The sequence below is a fragment of the Lagenorhynchus albirostris genome, chromosome 6 (assembly GCF_949774975.1).
Source record: "Lagenorhynchus albirostris chromosome 6, mLagAlb1.1, whole genome shotgun sequence".
Lineage (NCBI taxonomy): Eukaryota > Metazoa > Chordata > Mammalia > Artiodactyla > Delphinidae > Lagenorhynchus > Lagenorhynchus albirostris.
The window spans coordinates 73,671,056-73,698,358 of NC_083100.1; the positions used below are offsets into that span (position 1 = coordinate 73,671,056).

General features: G+C 36.8%; 1 protein-coding gene across 1 annotated transcript in view; it reads left to right on the plus strand.

Moving 5' to 3' along the window:
- Window positions 1-24,036, plus strand: part of ACVR1C (activin A receptor type 1C) — an 84,763-nt gene extending 60,727 nt beyond the window's left edge. Inside the window, exons 3-9 of the mRNA XM_060151490.1 lie at window positions 5,520-5,759; window positions 10,538-10,768; window positions 13,664-13,831; window positions 15,171-15,327; window positions 17,317-17,441; window positions 19,589-19,719; window positions 23,904-24,036. Coding sequence (XP_060007473.1) covers window positions 5,520-5,759; window positions 10,538-10,768; window positions 13,664-13,831; window positions 15,171-15,327; window positions 17,317-17,441; window positions 19,589-19,719; window positions 23,904-24,029 — 1,178 coding nt within the window. The 3' untranslated portion in view covers window positions 24,030-24,036. The remainder of the gene's footprint in view (window positions 1-5,519; window positions 5,760-10,537; window positions 10,769-13,663; window positions 13,832-15,170; window positions 15,328-17,316; window positions 17,442-19,588; window positions 19,720-23,903) is intronic.
- The last annotated feature ends 3,267 nt before the right edge of the window (window positions 24,037-27,303 follow it).

The following is a 27,303-nucleotide window of genomic DNA, read 5'->3' on the forward strand; positions in this document are numbered from 1 at the left end:
CAAAGCCACAAGCTGGAGAAACAAATGCTTCCCTTTTCCTGGGGTGGGCGGGGGGCGGGCGGGTGGTAGGGAGGCAGTTGAAGACTTGATATTTATACGTTCATGGATTCAACCTTGCAATAATAGCATCTTTTCGCTTGGGGAAAACTTTTGATAAAAGGAATAGGAGTGGTTCAATGCTAAATTAGTTTGTGGTTTCTTTAGGGGTGCTTTGGACCCTCTTAAATTTAGGTAGCTACTTGCTATAGCAACTTTTGGGAAGGAAGCACTAACCTTGAAATGATTCATAAAAATTCACTTTGTCTGGATGAAGACCTCTGTTTTCTTTGCTCAGATTTGTTTTTAAACAGCTGTCCAGCCAGTATATATCTTTTCAGTCACTATATCCTCATTTTCTGTACATCGCTCCATTGTAATATATCAGTTTCTAGTCAGTTGAATGCCATTCAAATACAGTGAAGAAATATACCTTTAAGTTGAACACAAATATACTACAGAATTTTTGTGTTATTTGAAGGCACCGATCAAGTCCACATCTCTCCTCAGTTCTAAGGCATCTCCTCCTATTAGCATATACTAAAGAAATACAAATTAATTAATATGAAGGTCATATAAATCTCATAAACATCAATAATTTTTCATACTTTTAATAAAGAAAGAGAAAAGGTCAGCAGGGGAAGAAACATGGAGATCATGCCCACATTTTCTCATCTTTTTCTTTTCATCTTGAGAAGTTTGCCTCCCTAAAGCCAGAAATAGGAGGTGGCGAGGAGGTAACAGGAACTGTCCTGGGAGAAGCTGAGGCATCTAAACTGGTTCTGAACTTTATTTGGGCAGGAGTAACCACCACTGCTTTCACAATCACCAGTTCCACTCCTGTCTCTAGGGAAAGCTGCAAAGTCACAAAAATAGTTTTAAAAAATTTCTCCTTTCTTTCCTTTTTTCTTCCTTCCTTCCTCCCTCCTTCCTTCCTCTCCCTTTTTTTGTTCTTACCTTCTTACAATCTTTTGCCTTTTGTATGATTCCCTCCAGCTGCCCAGAATCTTCCACCTCATACATTCCCTTCTTCCTGGCTTGTTAATACCTCCTTCCCCTGCGCCATCTTGGTTTAATGGACTGCAGAACTTATATAGGGGAGACTCTCATCCATGTGGGCTAGTGTTTGTCTCTTTTTTCCCAACCTCTGCTATTTCATTTACTAGAGAGTGAAATAACTAGAGTTAGCAATGCAGCACTCCCAGACCTCACTTTTGGGATTAACGTATGCCACCATGGAGCTGCTTATTCCATGGAGATATCACCTCAGTTGACATGGTCTCAAAATTTGGAAATTATCAAATAATAAAAGTTCTCCTGGGACTTCCCTGGCAGTGCAGTGGTTAAGAATCCGCCTGCCAATGTAGGGGACATGGGTTTGATCCCTGGTCCAGGAAGATCCCACATGCCACAGAGCAACTAAGCCCGTGCACCACAACTACTAAGCCTGTGCTCTAGAGCCTGCGAGCCACAACTACTGAGCACACATGCTGCAACTACTGAAACCCGCATGCCTAGAGCCCTGCTCTGCAACAAGAGTAGCTACTGCAATGAGAAGCCCATGCACCACAATTAAGAGTAGCCCCTGCTTGCTGCAACTAGAGAAAACCTGTGCACAGCAATGAAGACCCAATGCAGACAAAAAAATAAAAATAAATAAAATTATAGAAATGGAAAAAATATTTTAAAAAGCAAAAAACAAAGAAAAGAGTTTTCCTATGATCAAGAATGTAAAATCTGGGGCTTCCCTGGTGGCGCAGTGGTTGAGAGTCCGCCTGCCGATGCAGGGGACACGAGTTCGTGCCCCGGTCCGGGAAGATCCCACATGCTGCGGAGCGGCTAGGCCCGTGAGCCATGGCTGCTGAGCCTGCGCATCCGGAGCCTGTGCTCCGCAACGGGAGAGGCCACAACGGTGAGAGGCCCGTATACCGCAAAAACAAAAACAAACAAAGCAAAAAAGAATGTAAAATCTGTTGGGAAAATTAGTATTTTCATCCGAGATAACTTATTAAAATGTATTCTTAACTGCACTACTGTCTTTTTCTACCATGACTTATTGGGTGTAGACCACAGTTTTCTTCATTTGTCTCCTGTAGAGATTACAATCAACATTTGTTTAGAAGATAGTTTTACAAATGTTTGCCTTAAAAATTGCTCAGTGCTTAAGGAGCTCTTTCTGGATGGTGTTGCTAGCCTTTTTCTAGCCGAGTCATCTTCTTTTTTCTTACTAACTCGTTTCAGTAAATTGTTCACAAAAGTAGAAACATTGCCCATCTGTAATAAACATCCCTGAGAGCAGTAGCCATCACCAGAGCCGTGCACTTTTATAGATATTATTCTATTTTCAGGCTTGCTGACCTTTCGCCTCTTTATTGGTTGCCATAGTGATGATCTGAGCTCTGCTTAATAGAGCTTTACTAAAATGAAGACAATAAGCTTTTTAACAGTAATGTTTATATTAATAGTTCCTAATAACATGTATCAAGATAAAATTTAGCCATATAAATGTATCCAATAGTGGAGTTTTATTTTTAAAAACATGTTTAGGTACATGTTTATGTAAGTTGCAAATGGTTAAGTACATTCTGTGGCTTTCTTAGAATTCCTGGAATACCTTTGTGAGGACATAAAAATATGGATGCAACTTGAAATGTAGATTTGAAAGATTATTATGAAGTGGATTATAAAACTTTTTTATAACAGCAAACTTCAGAAGTGCAACTTCCATGGTTAATGATTTCTCATTCAAAGTCAAGTCTGAGATCTCTTGTAGCACCTTGTCCTAGGAACACTCAAGGCCAAGCTGTCCTCATATGCACCTGTACAACTTCTAATGATTTCAGAGGAATCCTGCAACACTCAGGAGAAGGAAAGTTGGTGATCTGCCAAAATTCACCTGGCAAAGTAGAAGAGCATGAAATATGTTTGTTTCCAAAGTTCACTTAACAGTTTTAAATATTTTACTCATTGGTAGTAGATAGACTACTATTTTTAGGCTTTTAGTGAAACTTTTATGAACACATCTTTGAGGAATTTGATTCTTTTTCCTTTAGAATTAAATAATATTTGTTTTCAAATTATGTTCACATATTCTGGTTAACATGTTGTAAGTAAAATTCAAGTGCATTTAGTATAATAAGCTCTCCTGGGTTGTCATTACCAAGAAGGAAGTCTGACTTAATTCCTCCTCTCATTAAGAACTAGCATATGTTTTTTGGAAGAAATCAGATAATAAATAAGTGAATCTATGATGTGCCAGGTGGTGATAAGATCCAGGAAGTTAAATAAAACAGGACAAGGGTATAGAGAGTAAACGGGGAGTGAGAAGGAAGTACTATTTTAGATAGAGTTGTCAGCCAAAACCATCATCTCTGCCTGCATTATTGCATCAGGCTTCTAATTGGGTTGTAGGTATTTTCCAGGTAAACATCCTCGCCACAAACATTTTTGCAGCAAACAGTTTTTGCCATATAACTAATTGGCCGTAAGGTAATTTTGCCATGAAAGATGAAATAACTGGTTGACAGTTTGGTTTCATTTCTCCATTGATGGAGTACTCCTATTTTTATATTAGATAAATCTTAGCCCTCATAATGGTCTCTACAGTGATGAGTAGATGTGGTGATCTTAAAATACTGGATGATAACAATTATATCGACTTGATAGAAAAGACAGTAATAAATTACTGGAAGTGTGAAATAAGAGAATGTAAAGCCAGATTGCATACGATACTAGAAAATGATAACATATTGGTTTGCAAATCCTTTGGTGGTTTGAAGGTGCAGAGTTGAACCCACATTTCCCATGCAACTTTGGAATGTCTATCAGTAGACGTGTGACAATTTGCCAAGAACAAACAACAGCATAGAGGTTTTCGTGAAGCAATACAAAGCTCAGTTACAAGTATGCATCCGAGCATTTGGAAACTGATACCTCTCTTAATTAAGGAAGAAATTTTAGCGAAAAGGTGTGATGCTGAATGAGGAGACGAATCAACAAGCAAAAACAAAAGGTATAAAACACTATGAACGAAAGACTTGGAAGACAAGTACTTAGGTACAACTCATTAAATAAAATTAGTTATTTATGCAGTATCACCATGAATCTCTTACACATTTTACATGTATTCAAATATTTTGTATTTCACTATAAAGTCTTTTAAATTTTGTTATTCATTTTTCACTGTTTCATTGTTTCCTTTTTTTTTTTTTTTTTTTGCGGTACGCCGGCCTCTCACTGTTGTGGCCTCTCCCGTTGTGGAGCAACAGGCTCCGGACACACAGCCTCAGCGGCCATGGCTCACGGGCCCAGCCGCTCTGAGGCATATGGGATCTTCCCGGACCGGGGCACGAACCCGTGTCCCCTGCATCGGCAGGCGGACTCTCAACCACTGCGCCACCAGGAAGCCCCATTGTTTCCTTTTTAACGTCACTTTTATTTTTTGTTATTTTATCTTTTACAGCAGAATTGCCTTATGGCCAAGTAGTTATTCAGCAAAAATGTTTGCGGCAAAAATGCTTACCATGAAAATACCAGATACATTGTAATTGGTTTCTCAGCTTTTACTTTGTGCCCCTAGTGTCTGTTCACACAGTGGTCACTCAAGATATGTTAGATCCTATCTTTTGTCTGTTCAGAACCCTGTGCCAGCTTCCACTTGGAATACAATTCACAGTCCTTTTAGCCTTCAAGACCCCACATGATCTTTTTCTTTTTGACCTCCCTGACCCCATTTCCTTCTACCTTTCTCCTCATTTACTGCACTTGAGGCAAAGATTGTTCCTGAACACTCCAAGTAGGTCTCCACCTCAGGGCACCTTGCACTTGCTTTCCTTCTGCTGGGAACATGCTTCCCTGAGCTACTTCTCTTGGAGCTCCCTGCCCCCTCCTCAGAGTGGCCTTCTGTGACCAGTCTTTCTAAAGTAGTGTCCCACCATCACTTTGCCTCTTTGTTCTGTTTTCTTTTTCTTCATAGCACTTATGATCTCTTGCTTTTGTATTACATACCCATCTGTGGTTGTATGAGAACATAAGCACCACAGAGCAAGGATTTGGGCTCTCTTACTCACTGCTATATTTCCATCACCTGGAATAGTGGCAGCATATTGCAAGAGCTCAGTAATTATCTGTGGCTAAAAGAATGAATGTGCCTTAAGGATGGATTGCTGAAAAATGGGGAGAAAATAGTAATAAAATGTCAAATGGTTTGGAGGTTTTAAAAGGGATCGCAGGTGCTAGTGCTTTCCATGATCCTAATTCTATCTTCCATTGTCACCTAGCAGAACGGAACTGCAACTGCATCCTCACCTCAACTCCCTTTCCCCGCCTTTGCTTTTATCATAGAGAGTCTTCACCAACTAACATGAGTGCATACTGTGTAGCTGCACATTATAGATGTAAAATTTTGGTGATCGCATTTCCAATGTCTATAATACTTAACGTGGGTTAACATATGGTCATGTTCTTTCTTTTTTTGATTACAGCATCACCAAATGCCCCAAAACTCGGACCCGTGGAGCTGACCATTATTATTACTGTGCCAATTTGCCTCCTGTCCATAGCTTCACTGCTGACAGTATGGGCATGCCAAGGTCGACTGTGCACCTACAGAAAGAAAAAGAGACCAAACGTGGAGGAGCCCCTTTCTGAGTGCAATCTGGTCAATGCTGGGAAAACTCTAAAAGATCTGATTTACGATGTGACTGCCTCTGGCTCTGGCTCTGGTATGTGCCTATTGTTCATTTTTCAGTAAGAAAAACTCTACTTAAAAATAACACCCATTTTAACAAGAAAGGGCCCAAATATTCTTAATTCCATTGTTTAAAATGCTTGATATGGTACATTCTGGCATGGAAACTCCTTTCAGGATTTGATGAAGAGTAAAAACTGTCCTGGCCTAAAGAATGAAGTCTTATCAATTGCTTTTTGTGCCTTTAGGTGTTCAGATTCTCATTTCCACATGCCTTCAGAATTTATTTCTGAAGCCAGAAAGAGTTTTTTTTCTCTGCCCTCTCCCACATTATGGTTAGTAATAATCATGGTTGCCGTCTTGGTCATGTTTCATGGGCACAAAATAGTTACGGGGCTTAAGCAGTTGAGTTCTGGGGAAAACATATTAGTTATGCAAAGTAGTGTTCTTTGCTTGTGATTATAAAGGTCTTTGGAATCGGTCCCCCGGGATCAAGAATGTGGTCTTAAAGCATAGAAACGGAAGATGAAAGGGAGCAGCACAGCATTCCTGGGCTGGCTTGTGCTCCTAAGGTTATATGACAACTCTTTCCCTCTTTAATGGAACTTCAGAACCCCTGATGAAGCAGTTCAAAATACCAGGCTGTATTATGGCTTAAATGAGCCTTTCTCATAGCACAAAGCAGCTGAGGGCCTTTTGTGTTTCCGGTGACAGAAGAGCGTTGACCCCCGACCCACATCCCGTAATAACAAACTCCCTAAAATGGCAGGGGACTCCCAACTTTCATGTATAATTCCAGAAATCCTGTCAGCATGTGGTGTTGCAGAAACATGAACGAGGGTAAGCCTAATTGAGTCATTTCAGGCACCCCTGCATCCCATCTGGCTTTGGAAAGATCATTAAGGATGATTACCCCAAACAGATTTTGAGGAACTCCCTTGCCCATGGCCTTTGGGAGTGTCCAGGCAGGCATAATTAGCAAGGGCAGGTGACAGAGGGTTGGTAGCATCTATGTGGGCATCCATATTTAGCAAGAAGCAGCTTTGGACTCAGAAGTATTTATCAGAAAAGAGAGGCCTAGGGCTTCCCTGGTGGCGCAGTGGTTGAGAGTCCACCTGCCGATGCAGGGGACATGGGTTCGTGCCCCGGTCCAGGAAGATTCCACGTGCCGCGGAGCGGCTGGGCCCATGAACCATGGCCGCTGAGCCTGCGCGTCCGGAGCCTGTGCTCCGCAACGGGAGAGGCCACAACAGGGAGAGGCCACAACAGTGAGAGACCCGCGTACCACAAAAAAAAAAGAAAAAAAGAAAAGAAAAGAGAGGCCTAATTATGTCATCCAGAAAGCCCAGATAGTTGGCTGCTTCTGGGGGCAAGATCGCTTGCTCACTGACCAAAGCCTCAGTGTTTACAACATCACTGCACAAATCAGGCGGCATGTTTTCAAAGGAGGAATACTGGAAAGAGTATCTCCAAACTGCGAAGTTTATAAAACTGAAATCCAGACTAAATTGTTGGATAGAAAGTTGACATTTTTTCTTTAAAAGTAGAACTTACTAGGATTTAATACTCTTTCCTTCCTTGAGTGTTACCTTTTGGGGGCCACTGCTCCCTAACTTCCTGAGCCCTGGCAACGTTCTAGGCTCAGAATATAGGCACAGAAAGCTCTGGTTTGTGCCAAATTCCTTGAAACCTTATACAATTTATTAAAAGGTTCAAGTGATTAAATAACCATCTATTTAATCCCCACCAAACCTTTCAGTTCGTATGAAGAGGTAAGGCAGAAATATGTGTTTTGGAGCTACTTCTTGACTATACTTAAGATTGACCAAGGATTTCCCTTTCAAATAAAAGTAATGAAGATTTTATAACTGGAGACTGGATATTTAGTTTAAGAAAGCGGTTGTGAGCCAGGGCATAAAATCAAAAATTAACGTTAAGTTTTTTGGTATTTTTGTGCATCTTGAAACCTAAATCTGGACTTATTGACTGCTGGACCCTTTCCTCTTTAGATTATTCTAAGTTCTCTCTTAAAAGAGAGCCGTGAATATACCCAAGCATGGATGATTTCTTTAATGATCAACTTAAAATAGTTCTAGGCACTTTTCTCCAAAGCCAGCTGCATATGTTTGCCAGTGACCACTGGCTAACAGTAATGGATGGCCATACTGCCTTTGATCATCAGGGAGAACGGGTCCATGTGTAGCAAGGCTTCTGTCACAAAAGCTCATGCATAGGAAGGAAATCAGGAGTTCTGCTTCTCCTCTGCTTCTCTTCCCTGGAGAGCGACCTTAAGCAAGAAGCTGCTTTGTCAGATGTTGAGAGACAAAAATTATGAAGCATATCCCGACCTGGTCAGGGACAGATTTCGAAGAGATATAATGTTCGCAAGAGAGGAAAATGGACTGGTGTTTGACGGGATGGTCTTTGAGAGATCATGGTGTCTCAGGTGGCTTCTAAGAGGCTTGGTAGGTTTCTGCTTTCCTGTTGTGATATAACGCTACTGATGGATGGTGACATTTCCATAAGTCAGGCATCAGCTTCTACAGCCCCTGGTAAAAAAGAGTAACATAGCAGGGAGAGCCAAAGTCCATGTGTCTTCAAAGGAAATCTCTAAGTGTGTAACACAAAAATTACTCAGATTATTTTTGGTGGTTGCTTTGAAAGATGCTGAAGCAATTTTCATTGTTTTACCTCCTCAACTTAATTGCTGTGCTGAGTACCTTAGATGAAATCCTTCTTTGTCCCTGGTCTGAGGCATTGATTATGTGCCTAATCAATTTGCAGTTTGAAAACATTGGCTTATCTAGTTCTCTAGCCAGTTGTTGTTGTTGTATTGTTGGTATTGTTGTCGTTGTCATTGTTGTTGTGATTGGTCGTGGTGATGCTTTCGTGAGTTTGTGTGTGCAAGACGAGGAGGGAGGGAAGAGAGAGAGATTGAAATTGTACTTTGGCTTAATAATTGTTAGTACAACTTTCATTGTGTGGCAAGTAGTGAAACTGACTATGGCTTACAAAAATATCCTGGATAGTTTGCTGCTAGAAATCTTTCCAGCTGGGGAGGACTGTAGTCATATCCACTGAACGGTGAGAGCATAAGAATTTGGATTGAAAAACAGTGTTTTAGTTGTAGGTTTGACTTCCACTTATTCCTGGGCAAGTTTCTGACTACCACACAGCCCCAATTTTCTCATCTCTAAATGATAAAGTTGAACCAGATGATCTCAGAAGAACTTTCTGGCTGTGAGGCTTTGTGACTAATTGTTGAGATCCATAATAGCAAATTTATAGTCTGTGCTTATTTAGTCATGGTGGGTGGTTCTCATGCACATGAGAACATCTGAATAAACTGGCTCATTTCAGGAGTAGAGGTCGAAGCCTACAGAAGCTTACAGGGTTGTTGCTATAAGGGTTTCCCAGCCATCTGAGTACAATGACAACTAAACATGACTTTCCCAAATAAGTTATACTGTGACCTCTTTAGCTATTTTCCTTCTAATTATAAGAGTAATAAATATCTATGGACTGTTGTGGACATTAAGCAAATGTAAAGAATTAGAAAGGAGAATATCACAATTTACTTCACCCCGATTCCACTAAATAGAAATACCCATCATGGCATTTAGCATATATTCTTTTCAGTCTTTTTCCCGTGAATATTTTCAATAGCTAGATACACTTATTTAGATGGATAGAATTTGCTATGCTATTTGTCTTTAACAAAAGTATTTTTTCACTTAACAAGGTATGGTTTTTATTATAGCAGAAGTACTTTCCTATGTCATTAAGAAATAACTCTTCATAAACAGCATCATTATTTTTGGCTCTAAGTAATCCATCCTTAGACATAATGTTAAGGGCAAGCCATTATTGAGCATGTTAATAGGCCAGATACTGTGCTAGGTGCTTAACATGGTTATTAATTCTCAAAGTATCCCTATGATATAGGTAATATTATTGCCCACAGGTTTTCAGGCAAGGAAGCTGAAGCTCAGAGAAGTTCAATAATTTGCCCATGATTACCATGTGGCACAGATGAAATCTGAACCCAAGCCTTTCTTATCTGTGGTCTCAACCTCTGCACTGTACTTAACAATTTTTCCATTATCAGACACTTTTCCTTACTTTTTCTATAAGTAATAATATATTAAATATCTTGACATAAATTTTTCTGCATTTTTCATTAAATCTTTAGAATAGAATTCTAGAGGTATAGCTATTGGTTCAAAAGAACCTAAACATTTTACATACATTCAGAATATATTTTCTTTGACTTTCTTTTATTCCACAGAAAATATCCATTTGATATTTTCTATGACTGTACCTTGCTTTCAGTGTAACATGATTGCCTCACTTCATCATTGAATTCGATTCTTCACTTTCCAATTTTAACTTGGTTTTTAAAAAAATTCATGAAGCATTCTCTGTTGTACTAGGAATCATATTTTATTTTAGAGACTAAAAACTTATGCTTTTTAACCTTTGTGTATTTAGCAAACTGACTGGCTTCAATGTGCAAATCAGAGAGATTTGCAACAATTTTGGAAAATTAGATATCTGCAGTGGCAGGCTATATTCAAGAAATTTTTATTTGTGAATATGAGAAGAGAAATCATAGTAAGAATTTGGAGTGCTTTTTGAGCATGCTTTGACTAAATTAAAGTTTGGTATAATGGTGCTTATTTCTTCAAAATCAGTAAAATTACTAAAGTGGTTAAATGTTTGCTTTTTTATGTGAAAATAATGGTCATCATGACAGTTATTTTCTGGCAATTACTTGTTTTTAATCATCAATTTCATCTTTTCTTTGGTTAGGTCTGCCTCTGTTGGTTCAAAGAACAATTGCAAGGACGATTGTACTTCAGGAAATAGTAGGAAAAGGTAGATTTGGTGAGGTCTGGCACGGAAGATGGTGCGGGGAAGATGTGGCTGTGAAAATATTCTCCTCTAGAGATGAAAGATCTTGGTTTCGAGAGGCAGAAATTTATCAGACCGTTATGCTGAGACATGAAAACATCCTTGGTTTCATTGCTGCTGACAACAAAGGTATTTTCAATCTAATTGGGTCCAGCAAATAAGATATTATGTCTGCTATCAGAGGAGAATAAATAATCTCTTTGTTTTAATAAAATCTACGTAAAAGTCTGATTTCTTTTTTGAGGAAAGAAAATGCTTTCCTCTTCTCCACAGATAAATGTGCAATAAATGTAAAATAAAGCAGGGCAGACGAGTGATATGAAGTCATGATGACGCTATAGTCAGCTTGATACTTAAAATATTTGATGACTGGTATGGCACAGGAGCTAACCAACCGGAACAGAAGCTTCAACTGGAACAGAGTTTTGGGAGAACCCTGCCATGCTAGGTTTTTTTTTTTTTTTTTTAAACATCTTTATTGGGGTATAATTGCTTTACAATGGTGTGTTAGTTTCTGCTTTATAACAAAGTGAATCAGTCATACATAAACATATGTTCCCATATGTCTTCCCTCTTGCGTCTCCCTCCCTCCCTCCCTCCCTATCCCACCCCTCCAGGCTGTCACAAAGCACCGAGCCAATATCCCTGTGCCATGCGGCTGCTTCCCACTAGCTATCTACCTTACTACGTTTGTTAGTGTGTATATGTCCATGACTCTCTCTCGCCCTGTCACAGCTCACCCTTCCCCCATGCTAGGTTTTATCCCTTTAGTTGCTGGGTCATAAAAAGATCTGGAGGCATCTTGAGGGTTCAGGAGTTGCTTTGGGTGTCTAGGGCAAAGGAATACCGTTGGAAGTTTTGAATAGCAGCTGTTAATTCAACAGGACAGAAATATTTCAATATTTTGATAACTGGTACAAAGATACCAAAGAATGATAGTTGAATAGTCATCTTTGTTAGGACTATACTTTCATCTGTACAGCAGACCTCAACTCCAGGACTCTAGTTTTCTATGAACATTATTAGAATGGTGGCAAGCAAGACACTTTTAGTGAAATTAATGTACTTTGAGTATGGTTTATATCGTGAGGTTTAACATTAACAACCCCAAATAACACTGCTTTATGAGATTTGTGGAATAAGACAGACCATCAACTTTTTGGTATTTAAATCAATAGTCATAAAATTTTGTGTATATGCCCAGTAATCAGGGACTAGATATAGAGTTTGTGGATTACCTATGCTCTCTTTCTTCTTTTTGCATAGCTTTTACTCACTTAGCTGTGCAACAATTCCCTTAAAGGGAAACAGGGAACAAAGGTGAGCAAAACTTGATCCAGTCAATTATTTTTTATTTGTATCAGTTATACTCATGAAGAACTTTGGAGAGGTGGAGATTATAACATCTATCTAGCCACAAATTATCTGTGGCTATCAGAAACCTACCATTACCTAGGAAAAATTTAAATCTATGGTTATTTCTATTTAATATAAGCTTTATCATGAAAGTATTTATGATTAATTAGATGGCCAAAGGGAAGTTTAGTGTTATGATACATTTTGGCCATAGTTATGTTTGCTGATGATTTGTCTTTTCTGATTTGCCAGGGAGAAACTGAATAAAGCCAAGTCAAGCCAGGGAGAAACTGAGCTTAAAAAAGGAAAAGGTTCCTTCCAAGTTCTTAACTATACTATTGAAAATGAAACATTGCTTATTAAGCTGTTAAGAACTTTTACTTTTTCTTCGTAACATTGAGCTAAACTATCTACTGGTTAGCTTCATTCACAATGTTATGAAAGCAGTAATGACTGCCGTTATATGGATCATCCTGATAGAGCTAATTTAATCATGACATTTATTGGATTATAAAACAATATGCACAACAAAGATCACCCTTGATTGTCTCTTCTTCAGTTTAACTGGTCTACTTGTGTCAATGGCTTAGTTGTCAGTGGCTTTGTGTCCAAGTGGTCTCTAACATCACTTTCATTTTCATGCATTTCTATATCTTTTGCAACATTTACAGTTTCACTCTTTAGTTTAGTCAACTGTCTGACAAAGATATTGGTACGAGAGGGCAAAGATAGCCACTGGTGTTAAGCAGGGAGAGAGGTGTAAGTGTTAGTTTTATATGTGGTCAGTTTATTAGCGAACTTTATCATGTTATGTTGATTTTTGCATCCCTAGGAAATGTTATCACTACCTGGATTTGGAAATTAAATACTTGGATAACCAGGAGCTCTTGTACATAAAGCACTAAGTACAAAAATTCCTTAGCAAATGTTCTTTAATTATAGTTCCCTTTCACTGAGGATCAAAACTGGTCAGGACTTCCCAGGGCTATTGTAGACATCCGATTCTGAAAGCTAAAGCTAAGTCTAGGGACTCTAATACCTAGAGAAACTTTAGGCTAATTTCTTGTCTGCTAAAAATCTTTTATAAACTGGATTAGCTTTGGTTAAATAAGGTAAATTATTTGAAAAGGTCTAGTAATTGTGTTTGGCACTTATATTAAGCTTTGAGGGAAATCATCAATTTCATATTTTGAAAGATGAATAATATGACCATCCTTGGAATGTTAGAGTTTTATGATAGAATAATACTTTGTGTAAATTTGTTATATTTCTGTTTTTATTGGTACAATCTTTCTTAAAAGCTCAAGAATAATTTATAACACAACGCTGAGCCTAAATGCATCTCTCAGTAGTTTCTGCCATAATGTGATTGCTATTACCAGCAGGTACTGATATAGAGGGAATAAGAAAGGAGTAGTTCAGTTGGTAGAATCACCGCCTCACAGCTTCCTATAGCAATGGTGGGTACATGTAACAGGTTCTAATATGTCAATAGGAATTCGTTGAGAATTTTCACCCTACTAACTTGGACTGTAAGTATTATCACGGAAGGAGTTAATTTTGCTTTGTTAACAACACAGATTTGCTTTAAACACTGACATTTGTTAAAAGCTTTTGGCTTCTTTCTCAACATAAACTTACAGCAACAAAATAACTTTTTCCTGTTAGATAATGGAACTTGGACTCAACTTTGGCTTGTCTCTGAATATCATGAACAGGGCTCCTTATATGACTATTTGAATAGAAACATAGTGACAGTGGCTGGAATGATCAAACTGGCACTTTCAATAGCTAGTGGTCTGGCCCACCTTCATATGGAGATTGTTGGTACACAAGGTATGTATTTTCTTTCTAATTTTTTTTCTCCTTGAATATGAAGATAGAAACACTGAGTTGTATTATAGTGTTCAGCTGTGTTTTAGTTTATGACAAACAATTATCAAATGTAAAGAAACACTAAAGGTATTTTATAAAGCTGAAGGTTTTGTCATGATATAGCCAACTCTCATCTACATACTTGTCATTTTGTATACTATCCATAATAATATTTTTATTCCTAGTGGCTCTATCTTTGCTATTTACAACATGTACCTGAGAGATCTTGCTTTGGTGGCAAATGCTCTATTTTCTGAGAATACAAATGATTTAACTGTTTACCTTTGATAATTAAAATAATTAGGAAGAGTTATTCTGACCTTAAAAAATACTTATATATCATGTACTTGAACTCCAAATAATACACACTGTCTCGTCTGTTCATTGAGTTAATAGAGAATTGGCTCTAGAAAGTCACTCTAGTCACCGTAGTGCTTCTCAGATTTGGATTCATGATCCCTTTAAACTCTTAAAGATTATTGAGGACCCCAAAAGTTTGTATATGTGGGTTATATCTATTAATATTTACTATATTAGAAACTAAAATTGAGAAATTTTAAAGTATTTATTAATTTACTTTAAGTATAATAATTAACCAATTAAATATTAAAATAAATAACATAATTTTTAAAAGTTACATAATTTTTGTAGTACAAAAGCCAATCTAGCTAAAATAATGCCATTTTACACTTTCGCAAATCTCCTTAATGTCTGGATTTTCCTACCTGTTCTTCATTCAGTCTGTCCCAGTATGTTGTTTTTGGTTGAAGTATGTGAAGAAAATGTGACATCACACAGATATGTAGTTGGAAAAGAGCCTTAAGGACCCCTAGGGATCTTTGGGCCACATTTGAGAACTGCTGGTGTAGGGTGGTAGAAGTTTGAAACTTGTTTTGTAAGAGAATATTTGCTATGTTCTTATGTGGACATAGCAATGCTAATACTTTCCCTACTTATTCAGCAGATATTTACCAGTGGTTACTAAATGTCACCTAGTGTTCTAAGCATTGGAGGCATGGTGATGAGTAAGACATAGCCACTGCCCTTAGGTAGCCTACAGTCTAGTTGGGAGGGACAGATAATGCATATGAATGAGTAAGATAATTTAGATAGTGATAAGGGCTATGAAGAAGGCAAAATGGGATAGTCTGATGGAGAATGACTTGGAATGTAGAATGGGGGTCAGGGAAGACCTTTCTTAGAAGATAACATTTGAGCCAAGTCTTCAAGATGACGCCTTTCAGAGAGGTTCAATCTCCAGTAATGAAAAAAGTGAATATGTTTACCTTATGCTTCATAGGTAAACCTGCTATTGCTCATCGAGATATAAAATCAAAGAATATCTTAGTGAAAAAATGTGAAACTTGTGCCATAGCAGACTTAGGGTTGGCTGTGAAGCATGATTCAATACTGAACACTATTGACATACCTCAGAATCCTAAAGTAGGAACCAAAAGGTAAGATAACTTACTTTGGTAGCATACTGAGACTTATGACTGCCCATAAACATGAATGCCTGGGATATGTGTATAGGGAGGTGGGTGGAAATCCAAAGTTGGAAACCATTAGGCCCAAGAAAGCAAGAAGTCTTCTCTGGGTCACCGAGAAATCAGTGGCACAATGGTTATAAAGCAAGAAGAGTTGGCATTTGGTCATATAGAAAGTAGCTATTTGTGTGGGGAGTCCAGTGGAAAGGAATGGTGGAAGTGATGGTGATATATTATTTTCAGCGTGCCACATCTGAGAATAGTTTTCCTACAGAGAGGAGGAAAAAAATGTTAGCAGTGTATAGCTCCTTCAAAGCCTTTATATCAATTCTTCAATACCTCGTAAATGAACTGAAACTCAGGGCTAGTTCTATACATTCAGGTCCTAACAACAGATATAGAATCAATACACTTAACTAGATAGGTGATATAATATATATATATATCTATATAATATAGGTTATATAGATATATATCTATATATCTATATAATATTCTCTCAATATTTAAAAATATTATGTAACATATTTACCTATAGTTGTACTTATCCATAAGTCTCCCCAGTTGATGTGTATTAAGGTAATATGAGTTTGGACACAATTCCCACTTTCAAGGAACAGAATCTCTGAAAGTTAAGAACAAGCATGATTTATATAGAGCATACCACACGTATGTCAGGACAGACCCATTAGTAATGGGATTCCTGGTGTTTTCTTATTATAGCCAGACTGTGGCCATATGGCCAGCATACTTCTGTTTCCTTTCATTTGAATTTCAGGATCTGTGCTACTTTGGCATAATTCCAGGTTTCTTGACCTTGAAATCAGAAATAACCAAAACACTTTCCTGGAGTTGTTAAAGGCCCTTGAGAGTAGAGAATTTCTAAGCTGGTATAGTTAGCCTACAAGCCATATTTGAGATTCCAGGCCAGTCCCTCTGAGTCCTTCACTTTGTTCCCTGGGAGACTTTACTGGGGCCCCAGAAACACTTCAGGACAATTTATTCAGACTGGGCAGCCCTAAGGGACCTCTTCTTTTTTCCCTTTAAAAAGCAAGTTTTAACTTGTCCGTCAGGGAAGTCTGGGATGCTGGATTCCTTCAGAGAATCTAAAGCTTTTAAAATATTGGGGAGAGTGTTGCATCCTCACCTCAATATTCTGAGAAATCCTCGAAATATCCCTAAGACAGCTAGGCTCAGTCAGGTCCCAGGGACTGTAGAATTTTTGATTTAGTCCTATTCAAGCAAGGCTGTAATTTTATTGGAGCCAATATATAATATGAATATATGTCTTGGAGCCAACGTATAATAACATTGTTCATTCAGAGCAGGTATTTGTGGAATGATGCTGAGCACTGTGTTGGAGTACTGGGCCCACCATGATGAATAGAACATACTCCTTGCCCTCAAGGAGCTTTCTTGGCTACAAACTACTGGAAATTGAGTTCCATCTTTCCTATTGAGCGCTTTCCAAGTATTTGGCTCCTGGCCCACAGGCTTTAACACTAGGATGATCTCTAGTTCTATTTAAAATGTTTTTAAAATTATCGTTCAATAATTAAATAAATTTACAAATAAATAAAACACACAATTATGTCAATAGAGGCAGTAAAAACATTTAACTAAATTTAATCTCCATTATTGATAAACACTCCCAACAAACTAGAAATGAAAGGAAACTTTCTTAATCTTATAAAGGACTCCTACAAAAAACTTACAGTTAGCATCACACTTAGTGAACCCTGGCCCCCTGCATTGGGAACGCGGAGTCTAAACCACTGCGCCACCAGGGAAGTCCAGTTAGCATCATACTTAATTTTATTCTGTTATAGTGGCTCAGATCAACCTGTAAATTTGATGTAAACTGCCTTAACATATTGTATATCAGGATTTATTAACATTGCGTTTTACTGGACTGCTATAAACTCATACACAGAATCTGAAGTGTGCATGTTTTTGAAGGTACATGGCTCCTGAAATGCTTGATGATACAATAAATGTGAATATCTTCGAGTCCTTCAAACGAGCTGACATCTATTCTGTTGGTCTGGTTTACTGGGAAATAGCCCGGAGGTGTTCAGTTGGAGGTAAGATTTTGGAAATATTCTTTGTGTCTGCCTTTCCTTGATGCTCTAATTCAATGCACTATATTGAATCGTTTCTAAATATTTAAGAGATTACCTTTTGGCGATATCTTTCCAGTGGCAAAAGTGGAGCATTTTGAACAGAACGGAGATTTTAGGTTGTGATTACCGCTTAGTTCTCCTGATAATTCTGATTTCCATAATAATACTTTGCAAAGCACTTGAAAATTTTCTTCTTTGAGCTGTATTCCTATTTTATATCAGAAATTAAACCCAAGGAAGCTAAATGACTTGCCAAGGCCGCAGGACTTAAATTGAAGTCTTCTGGTTCTCGGGCTTTTCTTGTTCATTTCTTTCCGGTGATGATGTATGTGTGGGGATTAAAGTGGAGGACAGAGGTAAGCAAAGACTAACTTCCTGACTCTACTGCTCCCAGCAGTTTAGAGATTAATAATGAGAGGAAGAATTTGGGAAGATGAAACCCTGTAAATGCAGTCTGATGAAGTTGTTTCATCAGTGGAGAAAAGTTAAATCCTGGTAGAAAATGATTTAGATTTTTCAGTTTCAAGTGAGACAGACTTAGTCCTAAACCTTGGTTTAGCAACTTCCTGAATGTCTGACTTTAGGTGAGTTATATGGTCTCGCTTTCCTCATCTGTAAAATGAAGATAATAAAACTGACCTCTTGGGCTTTAAGGATTTAATGGACTAATTCAATTAATTCATGTGAAGCTTTTTGTATAGAGCCTGCTCATAGTAAACATTCAATGAAAGAACTGTCATTATTAAACCACTGTCAGCTTTTGCATTTTGTATTGATGTCATTTTGCCTTACATAAATCTCATATTTAAAAAAATGAAAAGCTTAAAAGTTTAAAATTATATTTGAATGAGAAAACATGCTTTCCCCCTTTTATTCCTAGGTTAGATAATAAAATATTCAGGAAGATGAAACTATTCACAGAAGCAATAGACTTAGAGTGGTGCAGAAACAGTACATGGACACTGGAATCCCCAAGCCTGGGATCGAGTTCCAGATCTGCCACTTACTAGCTATGTGACCTTGAGAAAATTCATGACACTCTTTGTGCCTCAGTTTCCTGATTCTGTAAAAATGGGATACTATGTACTTTCTTTAGTCAGTGCTTTTGAGGAATAATTAGTTAAAACATGTAAAGGGCTTAGGAAGGTGCTTGGTAAATAGCAAGATTCAAACATGTTATTATTTTTTTTAATTTCATACTGATATTTGTCTAGATTTGCTTTTAGATTTTTGTCCTTAAATTTTCTTCAACAGTTGAAATGGTAATTTAGTTAACATGATTTGAATTTCATTTTCTAAATTATGCCAATCTTAAATATTTAAATTAAAAGAACTATAGTTTAATTCAATTGATTCTGTAAGGAAATTCTTGAACTCAGGTAACATTCTGATAATTAAAGTCAAATCTTTGTCTATTATTTGAGACTCTTTAAATATTAACCTTCACGTTGAACTGTTCATCTTCAAATACCTTTGGCCATTTCTCTGGAACATTCTCAGATCTAGTAGCTGTAAAATCCAAATGTAAAAAACTCAGCTCTTAAAAGATCGCCTAACAATTTTCAAAAAGAGAAAGCTATTGTGTTTTGAAAAGGAGAAATATACTTCATTCATGGAGAAATATACGTCATTCACAGATCAGTGAGGCTTGCTGTAAATTTTGTAATTAGATATTACTTCTGAATTGCACAATGGCATTTTATGAAAATCAAAATTTACATAATTTTCATAATATAAAATTATATTTTTATAATTATTAAGTTATGTAAATGTAACATGATATTTTATATAAAATTATATATGTATAATTATATAAAATTATATATTTTATACAGTAATTACATATACTTTTGTCTCATATAACTTGTTTAATTATCAAAATTATATAAATTTTCATAGTATAAAATTTCATAAACTTATATAACTATTCAACTTAGTGCTTTAAACTTATATCTTTGGTTTTACAATGATACATAATTTTAATAAGCCTGATTTTCCAGTTTTCCAGGGTACCACTTGTGCCTAGAAAACTTAATTGGTATTATTTTGAAGTAAACATCTTTGTTTATTATTCACACTGGGAAATTTATTATGCAACTTTTTTATAGGAATTGTTGAGGAGTACCAGTTGCCTTATTATGACATGGTGCCTTCAGATCCCTCAATAGAGGAAATGAGGAAGGTTGTCTGTGACCAGAAGTTCCGACCAAGTATTCCGAACCAGTGGCAAAGCTGTGAAGTAAGGCTATGTTCTTATGTATATTTTTCCCATTATAATTTTGAGGTAAGTATCAGGGTGGATTTTCAGAGGCCATAGTCCTCTTTATCTAGGCATCCAATTCATTTCATGTATGTAGGTATATGTCTTCATATAAGCTTCAGAAGGATTTTATTCCCTTTAGCTGTCAGTATCATAAGGCTAAGTTATGTGGCAGGAACAACCTTGACATCCCAGTGACTTCACACAAGACTTTATTTCTTGCTATGCCAAGTCCCCTGTAGGTTAGGCAGCTTTCATTGGAATCTGTGCTCCCTGTGGTGATTCAGTAATCCAGGTGACTTTGATCTTGTGATGCTGCTATCTAAACACATAGTTTCCAGAGGTCTAGGTCAGGAGAAGAGAGGAGCTGGAGGGTCACACACTGGCTCTCTAATACTTTGGCTCAAGTGACACATTTCATTTCCACTCATGGTTCATAGACCAGAACGAGTCACACAGTCCCATCCAGCTGGAAGGGAGCTGGGAATGTCGGGAACACAGGCATATTCGGTGGGTAGTCAATGTCTGTGCTACACAGAGTATTACAATTTCAGTCATCCTTAGAGTCAATAAATTATTCCTAATCCCTAACTTGCTGAAGTTTGAGTTTATTCTCTTCCATCAGAAAAGCCTCCCCATGGCAGGGACCATTGTTGTTTATCTCCTCATCTTGTACCACACATGTAGTAACCATCATAGAGCAGACATATTGCAGTGCTTGTTCTGCCTGTGTGAAGAGAGAGACTTCTCTAGCTCCCACAGGAAGCAAAAGGGAAGGTGGAGGAAAGACTATAAATCATCTAACTAGTTCCACAACTATTTTAATGCTTTAATCTCCCCCATCCCAATTATGACTGTTTGTCTTCTGCCATATTTAAATGTAATGCTTGAGGCGATTTTTTTGGTGACATCTTTTAGTTTTGGCTCTGTCATATCTTATACGGTTACGTTTTTCCTCATTTTTCCTCTCCTTCATGTTTTGCTCAACTCATTTCCTATTTAAGGCAAGATTTATGTCCTGATATTTCTATTTTGTGTAGATAGCTTACCTATATACTCATTTGAGAAGCAGAATTTGAGGCATTTATAAGCAAATTGAAATTAAATTTTCTCTGATATTAACCATTTCATGCATATGAGAGGATATTAACATATATGTAAAGTTATATGTAAAGATAATAGAATTCATGACCAAGTTTAAAAAATAGAACACTTCCAATACCTTTGAAGATTACTCACCCCTCTGAGAGGCTACTATTATAACTAATCATTTTATTATTGCCTTGCTTTGCTTTAAAATTTAGCCATACATATATATATATATGTACGTGTATATGGCTAACTTTTGTTTATTTGTGAAATATATTAATGACACTTACTATAGATATTCTTCTTAATTTTTTTTACTTTACCTTATATATGTATAGCTATAATCTGTTTATTTTCATATCTGTGTAGTATTCCATTGTATGTATCTAATTTCTTTTTTTCACTCTACTGTTGATTGTCACATGTGTGATTTTTAGTTTCTTTTAAAACAATACTGCTGTGTGTGTGTGTAAAAATTATTTCTTTAGGGTATAAAACTATAGATTCTTTTGGGGTGCCTACATAGATGATCATATCCCCAAATAATGAGAGTCCGGGGACTCATACCTTTCTTATTGCAGTTTCTAGGATTTCCAGTATAATGCTGTGTGAAAGTCATGATAGTTTTGCCCCTTAAAACTTTGCATGTCTTACCTTTGACACCTTTTTTTATATTAGTTTTGTTTTTTATTGTTTGTTTTGGGGTTTTTGTTTTCTTTTTAAAATTTTCTTTGTTTTTTGTTCTGATTCTGTGAAAAATGCCATTTATTTGTTTTGTTTTGTTTTAAATATACTTTTGCTTTTTACTTATGTTTAGACTTTTCTCTTTGCTTTTTAAAATGTACTTTATTTTAAAAATATTTTATATCATTTAATTCTAGCATCTAATGTTTTGAGAGGTTTGATTTTCCTGTTTGTTGTTTTGACTAACTCTTGCTTATGATACTTTATTTCCTCATCTTCTTGTGAATTTTCACTATGAGCTCAGGCTTACTGCAACATTTTAAGGCTAAGGTTTGATTTTTTCTTTACCAAGATCAAAGATTTAGACAATTTTCTTCACAAAGTTCCTTCTAAGACCAATTCATCCTTATAGTCTGGACTTTGTAAATGTCTTGATCTGACACCTTCTGTGTGCTTTGGGCTGTATTTCCTGTCTTTCACATATGGTCCATCAATTCTGAAATTCTAGACTGTGAGATCAGCAAATGCCATCAGAGCAATGCCTTGCTTCAGTGATTTCTTATACCTCTCTGGATTCACGCATTCTCATTGTTTTCCCCTCTGAGTATTTATCTTATTTATTTACCAGTTCACTTATACTGATTTTTTTTAATTCAAAATTTTTGATATTAGTATTTAGGTCATTATTTTATTGTGGCATAATTTACATATGATAAAATGAATAAATCTTAGTATATAGTTTGATGACTTAAAAAAAAATGTATATGTGTGTACTTACCATCCAGAGCAACACAGGGAATTTCCAACCCATCCCTTATCCATTTTTGTCTTTCATGTCCTTTCTTAGAATATTTTAAAAGATAGTCATTCTACCATATTCCCAGAATTTTCAATTAAAAGAGGATTAATAGCCTCCCTCTATAGGATTAATATCTGTGTTTTGACAGGATTTTTAAAAATATTTTAATTCCACTACAAAGATTTAAAAGAAAGTTTACATATTCTGAAAGCCCAAGGGCAGACATTGTTAGCTTTTTTATACATAACATATATAATTTCTTAATTGAAAGCATTTTATTTTCATGCAGCTTGAAAGAAGAGGAAAATTTTCATAAAGTGCATACATAAAATGCATAAAAAGATTAATCGTTTCAAAGATTATTGATCATCTCAAGAAGATAAAGCTATTCAATTGATTTCACTTACTCTAAAAGGATGTTGTGTAAGGTGGCCATATTCTCTTTCCTAAAATTACATTCAACAGAGTAGGTGGAAGACAAATAAACAACTAATCACTAAACAGAAAAGACTGAAACAAATGAAACTGGTCCATCATTTCACATTATGCTAATCAAACATGACCTTAAAAATGATAGTGTAATTCCATAAACCAAAATGCCACTGAGCAAAGGCTCCCTATCATCTCCTATAGCTACCTTCAAGGTCCACAAATGATGGCTTCAAATCATCTAGCAGATCAGTGGGCCCTGTGCCTCTGCCTGAAGCCAGAGGAGATCGCCTGGCCCCTTTCTGAGAGGAGACACCTGGCCTGTCTGAGAGAAGACACCCTGGTCTCCCTAGGAGAGGAGGTGCCCTGATCTCTGTTTGAGGGGAGACAGCCTGGGCTCTGTCTGAGGGGAGAGCCCTGGTCTTTCTATGCTAGAAGTTGACCTGGTCTCTGTCTGAGGGGAGAAACTTTTTTCTCTGTTTGAGGGGAGAGCCTGGTCTTTTTCTGAGAGAAATCACCTTTGTCTCTGTCCATGGGGAGACATTCTGGTCCCTCTCAGGGGAGATGCCTTAGTCCTTGTCTGAGGGGAGACAGTCTGGTCCCTTTCTGAGAGGAAATGTCCTGGTCCTGGTCTGAGGGTAGATGTCCTGGTCTCTGAGAAGAGACACTCTAGTCTTTTTCTGAGAGAAGTCACCTTGGTCTCTTTCTGTGGGGAGATGCTCTGGTCCCTCTGAGGGGAGATGACCTGGTCTCTGTCAGTGGGGAAATACCCTGGTCCCTTTCTGAGAGAAGTCACCCTGGTCTCTGAGAGGAGAGACTCTGGTCTTTTTCTGAGAGAAGTCACCCTTGTCTCTGTCCGGGAGGAGAAGCCACGGTCCTTGCCTGAGGGTTGATGCCCTGATCCGCGTCTGAGGGGAGATGCTCTGGTCCTTGTCTGAGTGGAGACACCCTGGTCTATGTCTGGGGGGAGATGCCCTGTTCCTTGTCTTAGGGGAGACACCCTTGACAGGATTTTTGAAGTGATTTGGCCCTGATCTCCTTCTCATATTGATTTAAGTTTACTATTTCTGTATCAGAGCTTAGCATCGATTCCTGTGTTTGTGGCTTTTCTTCTCTCGTACTGTGTTTTGTGCTAAAGACTTTGATATTTTCTCTCTTAAAGGCACTCCGAGTCATGGGGAGAATAATGCGCGAGTGTTGGTATGCCAATGGGGCAGCCCGCCTAACCGCCCTCCGGATTAAGAAAACTATTTCTCAACTTTGTGTCAAAGAAGACTGCAAAGCCTGATGATGAGAATTGTGTTAAAAAGAAACCTCTCACATCTTTCTTTCTCATTTTTCCTTTTTATGTGAATTTTTTGGCCTTTGTTTTGTCATCGTTGCTGTTGTTCTACCTCAAAGATAATGCAGTGCAGTATTTAAGTGCCCAAAGGCACCATGAAAAAATAACTAAAGTCAAGTATGGGCTGGAGTTGACTTCATCCACTCCCCATGTTGTCTTTAATTTTATTTTGAAAAGCAACACATCAACTCATCTTTTTATTTAAGAAACATACTACAAAAGTGTAAAATAAGCTATATGAAATAATGAAAGTTATTAAGGTTTTATTTTACTTGAATCAGGAGCACATGAATGAATAGAAAAGAAAATATAAAAGCCCATTGTTTTTTCCTGAGATGAAAACACGTTTATTAAAAATGTGGCCTGGAGGATGTTATATCTAAACAAAACTTTAGATCATAGAATCTGTGGTTTTCTCTTTAAACAGGATCTTTTAAAAATTAAATATTGCTCTGAACTTTAGTATACAAAACATGTAAAAGTAGTGCTGCTCAGGTGGAAGATGGAAGGGAGATCAGATCACTTCCCTGGTTTCTCCTTCCCTGTTCTCCTCTTCATAATCCACCACCACAGCAGCCCCTGAGGCAAACAGTTGGGAAGTCACAAGGTTGTTACTTTCTCTTATTTTCAAATGAGACACCTGACACCTTGAGACATTGACAGATGTCCCAAAGTCACATAGCTAGTGATAGAGCTGGCACTAGGTCCAAATCTTATGATAATCCACATGATAGTTAGCTAGCTTCCTACTTTCCCTTTAATTCCTATAGCATTTTTTCTCCCTATGGAGAAACAACATCTTTCATGACAGAATTTGTGGTTTAGTCAAACGGAAGACAAATTAAGTTATTTTGCAGAATCATAATGGATCTGTATGAACTCTCAGGACAATATCCACTGACATTTTCCTCATAGAAATTCCATAGTCACCCTATTTGTTAGATGAGTTTTAACGTTCTCTGAATACTTCCAGACATTAATCAGTCATAAGGTCATAAATTGTCAGAGATGTCTTTAAGATGTATTGCAGAGGTCCCTACTACTTTTGTACATATACATTTAGAAAGAGAAGAACAGAAAAGGAAGAGGCTACTAGGGGATATTTTGAGGAAAAATTAAGAAAACTCTTAAATGAAATATGATAACAAAACCCAAGCAAGGGTTATCAGTAAAGAGATATTCCCTTACCCTTTCAAAATGAGCAATGGGTACAGAAGGCTCATGATAATTTTGCTTTTATTCTATTTCCTGTGGAGACAAAAGTGATGCATTCTGAATAATACATGGAACATTAAATATTTCCTTCAAATCTATAATTCTGCTTTGGTGAAGGAAGATTTAACATGGTATCGTTTATTGTTCTAAAACATTGTTTCCTAAACTCTGTTCCTTAGAATGCTCTTCTGAGATGATCAAAGACCAAAAGTGTTCTTTGATAGATTTTTAGAAAGTGATACCGCATATTAGTATATTATGTGCTTTGAGGAGTCTAGCAGTAAAAAAATGTTACTTGAATTTCTTTAACTGGATTTTCCAAATTATTTGACCAATGGAACTCTTTTATAAAAAACGGGAAACCTTTTACTAGCCCACATTTTAGTTTCTACAAAGCATGACTTGGGTAACAATGTTCTAAAGGATACACCTGTGTATTATCACATAGAGTACAATCTAGTGATTACACTTCATTCCACTATGGAAATGTGTTACTAAACCCATCTTCATTTGACTAGGATGAGATATCAAAGGCAAAAATCTGACAGCTGTGGTTTACATATACCTTCATTCTCATTCATGCAATTATCCATTCATTACAAAATGTGGGGCACTGCATATCTTCCTTGCCACAATTTTGGGTTCAACAGGGAAATTAAAAGGTGGATAGGTTCTGCCCTCAGGGATTTTAAAGTCTAATTTGGGAATGGGAACAGGGATGTGGGTGTGTAGGGGAAGTAAATTGACAAATGTGAGGATGTCTTGAATTCTATATGACCGTGGGTTTCAAAAATTGCTCTCAATTTGCAGCACATGTAGGAAGTATCTTTATTGGTTATTCGAGACAATCTAAATTATGTAATCAATTTTTTAAAGTGCATATGGGAAGGAATTCTAAAAAGAGCTTCTGTGAAGGAGTAATCTTGCTTGTGCTTGTTACCTTGGTTTCTCATAGATTGTTTCTGCGTATATGAGAATGAAATTATTTATTTACTATGATTGTACTATAGTTTCATAAAAACAAGAGTAATATTTCTTCTTTTATTCACATATGATGGGTGAATATACTTATTTAATTTTTGAGCGAAGGTGTTTTATAATCTCCCATTTTCCTTGACATTATGTTTTATAATCTATTTGAAGGTGTCCAAATATAATTCCGTATTTTTATTGAGTCAACTTCCACTGTAGAGAAATCTGTACATTTTGAGATATTTTTCTTGTTTTTGTGTTTGTTAACTATAACTCCTAAATGAATAGTCTTATATTTCAATTTCCAAATGCATTTTTAAAGAAAGAGGGTAGGTTAACATAAATTATAAGAAAAAGTTAAAAGTTTTAGTTTTTCCTTAACTTTCAGAATGATTATAAATAGAAAATGCTCATTTACAGAAATATGATCCAGTTTAGAGCATTAGGCAAATTTACTGTATATAACCTATGCTGTTAAACTTTACATTATTTCTTTTTAATGGAGTCATTGTGTAATATTTATTTCTTTTGAATTGTGTTACAAGCAAAAAATATTCTTCTTAGGCTCAAAGTGTCAGTGTTCTTTGCTCCTTTCAAATATTTTGGCTTTGGGTATAACGTGAAGCTTGGGAAAATGCTATTTATGAAATTTCAGTACTGTATAAAGTGGTGATGGGATTTATATGCAGCATCACTTCCTTAAACTAAGGGAAACATCATTTGTTGTCAATATTTCAGCATGAACTTGTTGCCTTATAAGCTAAGCATTTAAGTGTGTAATTGGTACAGATTCTGTTGTGTGCTTTCTTCTGTCTAAAATATTTGGCATGTCACATCTAGAATTCTTAATTTATGTTCTGACTTGAAAGTTAAGTGAAACATGACTGTGTCGTGCACTATTTTAGGTATAGCACTTGCTTCTCATCTTTATACTTTCAATTAACTTTGCATTTTAAATTTCCATGATTATATGAAAATAGTAACCTGATTGCAGTGTCTGAAGACTTCAAAATCAGCTTTTATTTTAAAATGA